This window comes from Strongylocentrotus purpuratus, unplaced genomic scaffold (genome assembly GCF_000002235.5).
Source record: "Strongylocentrotus purpuratus isolate Spur 01 unplaced genomic scaffold, Spur_5.0 spur5_scaffold_9, whole genome shotgun sequence".
Taxonomy (NCBI): domain Eukaryota; kingdom Metazoa; phylum Echinodermata; class Echinoidea; order Camarodonta; family Strongylocentrotidae; genus Strongylocentrotus; species Strongylocentrotus purpuratus.
In genome coordinates, this window is record NW_022145615.1 from 12217528 (window position 1) to 12229110 (window position 11583).

Here is an 11583-nt window from a genome sequence, read left to right on the forward strand (position 1 = left end):
AAGAGGTAGCATGGTATAATATTAGAGAGGGAGAGGCAGATAGATGAGTGATAAGAGACACGGGGAGATAAGAGTTACCGAGAGGGAAAGAGGGGGGGGGGGGGGACAGTTGAGAGGAACGTTGGGAATATAAAAAGGTTTTGTGGTAATAACTACATACTTTTGAGCATTGAGCATGCTATCGAAAGTCTTCTTTCAGTATACACATTCTTTGCTCAAATCTATCACATTAACTTCTACTAGCTCAAAGAATTGCAACATTTCCCCACACATCTCTGTTCTCTACCATTCTAGTGCACCCATTCATAATAGATTTTGTCTGCTTCCGTTTGGAATTTGGAGATTAAAATCTTGAGGGATTATCAACGTCATTGTCAGAATCGCCTACATATACATGCACAATGTTTTAAACACCAACGATTATACGATAGTTTTGCTTAATGCTCCGAAAAATCACTTGCATGCCATTGCCAAAATAATGTAGATGTAGTACACATGATGGACAATAGCTAGTGTACTACATGTATCATCAAATGTGTACATCTCACATGTATCACTACTGAGCAAATTCTGGCACACTTTTTCACATAATCATACTAAAGACAAAGACATTTTTGTTATCAACTCTTCTCACAATCATGGAAGTTTGATGCAACACTACTCATCTATTTCACACAATAAGAGTTCTTCTCTATTCTGCCCTTTCCTCTTTTCTCATTCTCCCATCTCAGTCTCTCTCACTCGCACTTTTCCGTTTTTCATAACACAATCATTTTTGTACAAACACTTGTACTTTCAGATAGGGTTAGGATTGCAATTGGATTTTAAGGTTGGGTTTCAAGTTAGGTGTTGCGTTTGTTTAGTTAGTGTAAGAAATTACCGTAAAGCAATGGTTGCCATTTCAACGAACTCATACGCCCACCAGCCCTATCATGGCCCCGCCTAATTTAAGGATCACGCCATCTTTGGCTAGTACTGGCAGTAAGTAGGGAGAGGTTGCATTGCGTTTGTGTGGTGGAGATCAAAATTAAATTGGCCGTCTTCTGGACTACCAGGGCATATGTCTTACAACCATCTCGCTCTTCTCACATTACCCAAGACATATCTCAACAAAAATCACTTCAATATGAAAACTTTAGATTTTGTGGTATCTACACATATCTGCAGATTGATTTATTGACGTGGTTGAACATGATAAACTGAAACGTGGCAGACAAAAAGTCGCTGATGGATGTGTGAAATATGGTCTACCAAATTAGCCCCTGGATGCCATTAGAGTTTGTTCTCAAACAAGAACTTTCTAGGAGAGTCTTTCTGTTGTTGATGTCTCGCATATGACATTTTGGATGGGTTTCAGATGATTTGTAGAGGGCTTTAGAAGGAGTTGATGATGATGGTTGATGGTTTACTTGAGTGGGATGAATCTGGAGGAGTGGGTGGCTCCGATACCGGGCCTACCGTGCTTCACAGGCTTGTAGGTGATGCTGAACTCTCCCAGGTAGTGACCAATCATATCAGGCTAAAAGAGTAGAAAGAAAATATTGAAAGAGGGAGAGAAGAGGAGATTGAAACAAGAAAATTAACCACAAGAATACATGGGTTTTCCCTCACTCCGTGCCTACATACAGCTTGGCTTTCAAATATTTAGATGAATATTTCAAGTGTGAAGAGCTAAAAGGGTGTTGAGTTGTATTTCTAAAATCATCTTACACAGTTAATGCCCTTCTGGCTCTAAACAGATTTTGTAACATGAATCTTCATTAACTGGAAAGAAATCTGTTATTGGCCAACCTCAGAAACGAGGAAATCATCAGCAGTATATCTATTGATACTCTGAAGGATATAAGCATCATTGGCTGGCTTGTTTATGCACTTCTACTCTACTTGTTCCACAGTCTTCTCAGTAAAACTATGACAAATAATTTGTTATGTAAGGACATTTGTTTCAATTTCAGTTTAAACTTGTAATTTACATACTTTCCTGAAGAGCATTTACATATATTTCAACAGAGTGACTCAGTGACAAATGTTCTCTTTTCCAGAACCATATAATCTAATCTCCTTTCCAATCAATTATTATGAATGATAAATCAATACCACCCCGGAAAAGGATCGACAATCATCACCTCACCTAAAAGGTCACACTACCAAACTGATTTTCAAAGTCAAATTCATCCCAAACTAATACATGGGAATCGGTGCTCAAGTTTTTGTTTGACATGGAGTCAGTCTCTGTGTGACTGGGGGAACACCATACATTGATACAAAATCTTTCCAAAGTGGGAAAATAAAAAAAGTACCTTGATCTCCACTTGGTTGAAGACCTTGCCGTTGTAGACACCGACCATGCATCCAACCATCTCGGGGACGATGATGACATTCCTCAAATGGGTCTTGACAACCTCGGGCTTCTCCAGGGCTGGGCACTCCTTCTTGGCCTTGCGGAGCTTCTTGAGGAGGGCCAGGGGCTTGCGCTTGAGTCCACGCTTGAATCGTCTCCTGGCACGGCTATGGAGCAGCTCGCTCAGGACCTCACTGAAAAGGATGAACAAGTCAGAGCAAGGCATGTAAATCTATTATCTCCACGTCTCTTTAATACGATAATGTGCCCAGGTAGCAGTTGGTAGTTTTTAGCCGTCATAATTGCTCAGGAGTATATCAATTGATACTCTGAAGGATATCAGCATCATTGGCTTGTTTATGACTTTAAGCACTTATTTTTTTTACTTCTCAACACACAACAAGTGCTCACTCAGAACTGAGATGGTAAACACCCAATGATGAAGAGAGGTTTCAAACTGACTTGCAACTTCTACATGAATGTGCCGAGCAGAACCAAATGGCCTTCAAATCGATCCCTCCAAATGTAAAATACTCCATGTAACTAGGAGCAGGAATCTGCAACCCCCAATATACATTCTCGACATAGTGCTGCTATCGGTGAGTAGAGCTTTACTTTACTGTGATAATTCCATCACTTCTTTCTGAACCATATTCATAGTAACTTTCCCCCTCACCAAACATGAATCTTTAAAAAGTGTTTTTACTTACTTGGACATGTCCAAGAGTTGATCAAGGTCAACACCTCGGAAGGTGTACTTCCTGAAGGTACGCTTCTTCTTTACCTCAACTTCTGCCTGTAAACAAGTAAAACAAAATATAATCAATCAAATATCGATGTGTGGATGACACTGTCCAACTTGCCTTACACATCCGGGTGTACAAAAATGTTGGTTATCTGGTCAGTTAATTTCAAACATTATTTTGAAGAAGTTTATAGATCTAACTTACTTAATTATAAAAGCAATATTTCAATTTTTTCATAAATCAACCTATGAATTATGTTGGACAGGTCACAGTATTACAAAGGAAAATATTTATTAGAGTTCATGCTATTTGATGCACACTTTTCAAAGGCAAATGAGCAGTAGGGGCGCTAGTCCAAGAATGAGGATCATCTGCATGAACGCTGATATCCTTGTATACGCAGACAAAATGCGTCCAAAATAAGGATCATCCGCATTTATTTCAAACGTGTTCTGCGGGTTTCGGGTTCCTGATCTGCGCGCTGGCGATGCAAAAAACGGATTCTGCGTAAGAAAATCCCGCCCCCCCCCAAGTTCATCATCTACTTTTATGGGTTGTCGGTCTCCCCGAGGATTTAACGCTCATGACGTGAAAGTTTCAGTACAAAGTCAACGTAAAATTATGCAAGAAAATCATCAGGAACCTGTTTTTCACATCGCCAACACGTGGATCGGAAATCAGATTCGTAAGTGAAAATGCGGAAGATCCTTAAGATCCTTATTTCGCAGACGCCTCTGTCCGCGTTTACAAGACGATCCTAGTTTGTGGGGAATGATAGTTATTCCTTGAACTAGCGCCCCTACTGATAGGATTATATTTCTGTGAAATATCTGGCACACGATCATGACGTCACGACCCCCCCCCCCCCCCCCCCACCATGAATACATTTTTTTTTATTTCTGGGCACACACCAATTTTTGAGTCTACTCTAAACTCTAAAGAACATGACAAATAACAAAAGACCAAGTATAATTGGAACACATGGTCTTATCAATTTCGAGTAGAGGCATATGGTATTCTTTATCAGACAGCGTCCGGAACAATTGCCAACTAATGGCGACTTGTCATTATCGTTGGTCCGATGTACTCAAATCCGGGTAGTGTTTTGAGGCACCCGAAAATGTATACACGGAGCTTCATCATATCATCGCAATTTCATCTTCATATTTTCCTTTCACACACTCCCATAATCTTAATTATACAATCTAAATATAACAATGAATATTGGCGTAACTTCAAATTCTTAAAATGTAATTTCTAGGCATGGATGTTTAAGGATTTAAATTTCAACTCTGTTTCATCCCTACCATGTTTGCGATTACGAGACACGAAAAGAAAGAATGATGAGCATTTGTCGCCCTCTGTTGTTGAAAATATCCAATGAATAGGCCTATATTCTAGTTCAGTGGGTGCAATCCGTATATATCTCCATGGTGCAATCATTTTGTCTATGGTGCCTTCTTGCAAAATATAAATAGAAAATTGAAATCTAGAAATATCTGTCAATAATCAGTTTTGAGAGAGAGAGGGGAGCAGGGCTGTAGCCAGAGTTTGATATTTATTTATTAATTTATTCCGTTTTATTTAAACATGGTAGCTCCGTCAGTAATCACAGTACTGTTTTCCAGGAGGGGGCCCTGTAAACAAATGCAACAAATATGAAGATACAACTACTTGAAAAATATAAACATCATCGAAAACATCAATACATAGTAACATATGACAGAAAACAAATAAAGAATAAGAGTGAATAATGAAACAAAGCCGTAATAAGAATAATAAATTTCAATGAGCAATTTCAAATCGATAAAAATATACTCTGATTATTAGCAATGATCGGTTCAGATTTTAACAAATTATTATATTGAGAAATTTATGTAAATATTCATGAAAGAAATAAATAAAGAAAGGAAAATCTATCTATGTTTTGGGGGCACATACATGTAAGTTGATCCTGGGGAGGGGTCTACAAAAAGTTCAACCGATCTGAGGGGGGGGGGGGGAGAGGGAGGGAGAGAGGGAGGGAGGGAGTGCCGGAGGGAGATCGAGAGAGAGAGAGCGAGAGTGAAAGAGAGATAATTAAACTACAGTTTCACAATTATTATGTTCGAACGAAGCAAATATATTACGTGAACACCTGAAAGTATAAAATCATGACAATTTCAAAATTCGTGAATGGATTGTAGATCCTAGGGCAATTAAAAAGATTAGAATTATACATGCAAGAAAATTTATTATCAACTTTCCTTCACGTCGGTTGTTTGAAATAAATTAAAACAAATAATAAGATAACAGAAAATACAAAAACAACAACAGTAACAACAATAAGGCAGGGTTATTTTATTTTATACATATTTAAAATAGAAGGAATATTTCAAACTTATAGATACCTACCGCTGTTTTCAGAGGCTTGAGAGGAAATGGTACTATATAGGGCGCAGCGCCCCTAATTAGATTCAATATAACAACACGTATGCTTACTCAGGCGCGAATCCTGGGGGGCCGAGCGGGCCTCCCCCCACCCCCTGGCCAAAAAAAAAACGCCCCCCCCCGGCCACAAAAAAAGTATAAAAACCCCAGAAACTTACCTTTTTTTTGGCTCAAGGTGTTGAGTAAAAAAAAAAGTGCTCACTATGCCACCCTCACCCCCCCCCCCCCCACTGAGCGAAATATCGGCCTGCGCGATTTTCAAAGTTCAGCACACTAATTTCAGATTGATTTCAAATTGTGGCCTCCCCCTCAGAAATCCTGGATCCGCGCCTGAGCTTAAAACCTCTTTGATCAAATTATGATAAAATGTTACTAAAGAAAGTTGGTTACTGTGTTCAGATGCCTTGTACCAATGAAATGCAGTATTTGTGTCTTCCGCTTTGTTGAAAGTGATATAGGTTTTGACATTACCCTCTGAAGAGTATATGTTATCTAAAATGTGCATTTCTCCCCCCCCCCCCCCAAAAAAAAAAAAAAACAGCATTGCCAATATCATAAAATTTCAAATATTTGTTTGCATGCTTGGGCAACATAATGGCAACTACATCTTTTTTGCTCTTGCTGAATGAGCACTAATTTTTCTTTTTCTTTCATTGCTCCCGGAATTTCGAAAATCGCGCCGGCCGATAATATTTCGCTCAGTTAGGGGGGGGGGGGGGGCATAGTGAGCACCTCCCTCCTTGAGCAAAAAAAGAGGTAAATTTATGGTCCCATTTTTTTTTACAACTTTTTTTTTTAGGCCGGGGGGGGGGGGTAAGGCCCGCTCGGCCCCCTCTGGATCCGCGCCTGTACTCATCCACTTTACTTTCTCCCCCTTCTATTTCTTTCTCTCTCTCTCTCTCTATCTCTCTCTCTCTCTCTCTCTCTCTCTATATATATATATATATACGAACGCAAAAATAATGAAGAACATAATAGTTTCTTGCCTTAAATCCTACAGTTTTTATGAGGTCACGAATTTTCGACGGACATTTTTTCTTCATCCTAATATAGACATGTATTATACATGACTGTATTCTCCATTTCTATCACACCTTCTCCTACGAAAGTGGCATTATAGCAAAATTATTGGCATGTAAACACGCATTGCTTCTTGCATTAATAGGGGAGACCGAGGACAATTGTAACACTTTTTTTTCCTCCAAATCTGACATAAATATCATCAACTTTATTTGAATACTTATATGAAATGAAAAATGCATATCTTAGCTTGAAATATGATTAGGTTTGTGTTAAGTGTAACAAGTTATTTTGAAGCCATTATCATTTCAAATCCGGAAGTCAAGTGTTACAAGAGGGTTTTTGTATCGTAGAGGTGGGGTACAAGAACGAAAGAGGTTATTCTTGCCTTTCCAAAATGGCGCAGTCAACATGGACGGATCCAGCCGGCAGCGAGGGTGGGGGCCCAATATGTGAGAAAATATTTAGCGAGCCGGCGAATGAGCAGGGGGGGGGGGTAAATGTGCAAAGAAGAGAAATAAGATTTAAAGTAAAAAGTAAAAAGAACTGGAAAAAAAAAAACGTCTCAAGAAAGAAAAAGAAATGAATGTTACATTTGGCTTTAAAAAAAAAATCTACAACAACATATCAAATCAAATTTTATTTTCGATAGCATGCAGATATATCTATTTACAACCCCCAACCCCAACAATCCCCACTGATTTTCCGCGGGTCCTGCTAGTAATCTTATATTCCATTAACATTATTGGATCTTGACCTCTGGCTTGAGAGTCTAGTGTTTGTCCAATGATAACTGCATTGAATAGAGGGTCATATCATTTATATGGAATGTAAAACCAACAAAAATTATTATACACTGTGCAACGATCTCTCGACCCCCCCCCCCCCCCCAGTAAAATGGTTTATTATCCAATTCATCTCTTTTGTGCTCTATCCAAAGTCCTCGAGAAGCTTGAACTCCTCACATCGATAAACAAAAATCTTGAATAGTAGAATAGAGTAGAATTCCTTGTATATAAGTATATCGAGTTCAATACCACGATAACCTAGATTCTTTGACATTTTTTCGTTTGGTTTGAGTGTCGGGCTTTTGTGACGGGAATCTTCCATGCCCACATGCGTGAGACAGAACATTTTGCCATATAGCAGGTGAGTATTCATTTCAACTATAATAATATATAGATTGCCGAATCGTGTTCAAACACTTCGGATTAATAAAGACAAATTGGTAATAAATTCCGTGTTTGGCCTTTAAAAACGAAGAAGAATAACCCTTTCGGATCTAGCACAAAAATGCACAGTGTAGCCCTTTCGGCTTTTCAAACCTTGTGGTGTGAGTAGTATATTATTAAGGCGGCCTATAATACTCATCTGCAGTAAAGACTTAGCTGTTTGCCAATTTTATGCATAGTTATGGGACAAAAGTTTCATTTGACAACTCTCTTATTCGCCAAAGGCTTGCCGTACAAATTTAGAACCCCTACATAATGGCATAAGTTTTAGTTTGATGAATACAGATGCTTTGTAGCGATCAATGGACGTGAACTCCTGAATTTGTTCATTATTCAGATTCCATAGATTAATCTTTCATCATGTATAATAATTTAAGAAGCGACTGATCTCGAGGATTTAACTTTGATCTGTTTGACATGTGACATTAGGGACTTTTAGATTTGCACGAAGACAATGTGGATTGATATACGGTCGACGTCCTTTTAATGCACTATGCCTTGAATGGACGTCACACGTATCAGTCCATGCAAATCTAAAAATCCCTACTGTCATCTTGTTGATAACTTGTATAAAGTTTTTATCTTGTTAATAACTTTACATTTTGTTTAATAGAGAGCATCTTCATATCTGATTGAGGACTACATAACAGCCGGAAGAAAGCGTTTCCAAATTTGATTGAGGCGCGTAAGAACCATCTAAGCATAACAACATGGGTGTTTTAGGAATCGCCATGTCAACGGCAGCTTGCCAGGTAAAGTAACATCCTTTAAAAAAAATAAGTTTTAGGAATGGATTCAACTAAATCATTTCAATACAAGAGAAAGAAGAATGTGAAGGCCTATTTATCGAGTTTTCATCATGAACATGAATAATTGTCTAAATCTAGATAGATTGATCGGAGTGGAATACCCTACCGCCAACCCCAAAATACAGATACTGGACCGACGGTAAACAAAAAATATATAGGTCCTACAGTCATTACCCCAACTTTAGGCCCCAAATCTGTCGGGTTTTGTGTCGGCTTGACGGTGTGATTGCGGTATAACGCCGCGGTGAACGCCGTTATGATTAATAATATGTTTTGTCGGGGGAGAGGGGGGGGGGGGGGGGGGTAGTATGTTCGAAGAGAATACAACTGATTTACATGTATTAAAGATGTATGTGTCTATATAATATTGACATTATCAGAATCGATCAATCATTTTGACGATTATCGAAATATCAACGACTTATTTTATTGCCGCACATCTTCTTTTGCCCAGACTCCAGTTATAAATTCTACCTTCGAAATGAACTTTGAACTTATGAAGAGTAAGAGACACATTATGCAGTATATGTACGTTAATCATGTATATCTCTTCCTTGCACCTTTTAATTATTATCGCACTTTTAATATCATTCATAGTGTCGGATCTGGGGGTGTTTCAAAAAGATTCCAAGTCGAACTTAACTCTAAGTTGGACTTAAATAATATGGAAAGCCTTTGTAGCCTCATAATGAAATATATTCAAAAGCGAAAATTCAAGTATTTTAGACTTTTCAAAAATTCCACATCAGGAACGTGAAATCGCCCATGACAATAGAAAATATGAAAGATTTGAATCAACAATAATTTATGGCTTCTAAAATAAACTTTTACAAAATAGTTTCAAGTATGCTAACAGCTTTCCAAAGTTTTTAAGTCCAACTTAGAGATAAGTTCAACTTAGGATCTTTGTGAAACACCCCTAGGCCTACAAACAAGAAAACATGCGCCCCTCCAGAAATTTCGTTCTTGTACCCCACCCCTACGATACAAAAACCCTCTTATATTTTCTCTCTTACTTTCTTATTGACCCTATTTATTACCTGGAAAATATCAGTAAAAACCTAAAACCTTTTTAGAACCCTTGTTTTTTCTTTTGTACCTGTGAACTTTCCAGTTACTCTGTCAGGTTTAATAATGATGATACTTCATTGGTCACCATTTACATCTTGCATGCAGGTGCTGGGTTTTGCTTGGTATGGGCCTCTCTTTGGTTCGGTATGGGTCAGAAATTGTGGCCGAAGAAAGGAAGACATTGACCGATATGGCAACAGTCGTTGGATCATGCTCGTTCCTGCTCTGTCCAAGATAGGATCATCAATCATCATTGGACATGTGCTAAAGTACGTGGGTTATAATGATAATAACAATAACAATACTACTACTAATAATAATAGTAATAGTAATAATAGTAATAATAATATAATAATAATGATAATGATAATAATATTATTATTATCATTTGTAGTATTAGCATTAGTATTATGATATTGATAATAATAATCACTTTAAATTGTTTATCACATAATAACAATAATTTGATATGCTCTTTACTTTGGAAATAAACATATTACAGAAAACTCTAACATTATTGGCAGAAAAGATAATGTTAGGTAATCAGGGCTCCAGAGAAGAGTTTTTCCACAGAACAGAAGCTGATGATATGAAACATTGATTTTTTTTTGGTGTACAGCCAGAAAATGTTTAAGTTATTCCTCTCTAATTTTAACCTGCTCTGGCTTCTTGAATTGTTATGGTTTTCGGTACGAAATCACCTTGTAAACAGTATGGTATGTAGACCAATATTTAATAAAACAATAACGACTGATAATAGTGAATAGTGTGGAGCCACCCAAAGTCAAAGCATTAGGCCTATTTAATGATAATAGTAATATTCTGCTTGATATATAGCGCTCAATATTAGCGCTTTACAGATGCACTATTATGGCTTGGGTGGCCGATGAGTTGTGTTTTCATAGAATGCTAGGATCTTTTCTCTTTTCGAACCTTTACGTTAATGTTTCATTCCGTTTTCATTCATGCAGGGACCATCTGGGGGTGACGACTGTGCCTGATGCCTGTAAGAATGGTTTTGCCCTGTCAGTCATCATCGCACTTTACAGTGCATGCCACTCCCCTTTCATAGGGGAGGGGCTTCCAACATACTTGGTCAATGCTGGATACGATGCAGTTTGTACTGTGCTTACTGCCGTCCTGGTAACTCGTTATTAAGCCGGGTTTTGAAACCAATACGGGCCAGAGAAAATGGTTATGATTGTGATCTAGCTAGGCGGATCCAGGGCAACTGCTAAAGAGTGCATGGAGAGAATTTCCTGTCAGTAATTTTCATTTTGTATGCCTTATTTTCGGCAAAACACTAAAATCGATGACAATCTTCTTTCACCTACTGATGAGAAATGAATTAATTTGAATTAATTTGACGGCCGGTTTTTACCCCCTTCGGGAAATTTAAATATCTGAGAATACTTTTTTTGCTAATAAATATTTTCATTAGTTTTTTTTTCTTCTCCATGCATGGTTATTATGAAATTTTGGTTAAACGTGTCGGCAAATTGTGTCCGGCTCTTCTCTTTTCAAAATAGTCAATAGGAGACAATAGGCCTACAATCATGTACTTTTCAGTTTAATCAACTAAAAACTCATATTTCACTCAGAATTGATAAATAAATTATTTAAAAATACAAGAGTTTTTACATGTACCAATTTTATATACTTTAAAACAAAGATTTGATATTGGACAATCAAAAGGAAAAGAAGACATGAAAATCCTCTTTCATAAAGTAATCATTGAGAGAGAGAGAGAGAGAGAGAGAAGAGAGAGAGAGAGAGAGAGAGAGAGAGAGAGGGTGGTGATCGAGGGAGGGAGGGAGGGAGAGAGAGAGAGAGAGAGAGGATGGGAATGAAGAGAGAAAGAGAGTGAAAGGTAGGGGATGGAGAAGGAGGGACAGAGAGAGAGAGAGAGAGAGAGACAGACAGACAAAGAAGAG

At 38.0% G+C, this 11583-nt stretch overlaps 2 protein-coding genes across 2 annotated transcripts; one reads left to right on the forward strand and one right to left on the reverse strand.

Annotated features, from left to right (window-relative positions):
• Positions 1 to 1134: 1134 nt before the first annotated feature.
• On the reverse strand, positions 1135 to 4456 carry LOC574998 (40S ribosomal protein S15). The gene is made up of 4 exons (XM_775417.5): positions 4395 to 4456; positions 3052 to 3137; positions 2301 to 2535; positions 1135 to 1519 (listed from the first exon to the last, which is right to left on the reverse strand). The coding sequence occupies exons 1-4, from the start codon at positions 4395 to 4397 to the stop codon at positions 1406 to 1408; spliced, it is 438 nt and encodes a 145-aa protein (XP_780510.3). The 5' UTR covers positions 4398 to 4456; the 3' UTR covers positions 1135 to 1405.
• A 3930-nt stretch (positions 4457 to 8386) lies between these two features.
• LOC115918054 lies at positions 8387 to 11280 on the forward strand. The gene is made up of 3 exons (XM_030977205.1): positions 8387 to 8521; positions 9755 to 9918; positions 10621 to 11280. Exons 1-3 carry the CDS (start codon positions 8480 to 8482, stop codon positions 10805 to 10807), a joined length of 393 nt encoding a protein of 130 aa, XP_030833065.1. The 5' UTR covers positions 8387 to 8479; the 3' UTR covers positions 10808 to 11280.
• Positions 11281 to 11583: the final 303 nt, after the last annotated feature.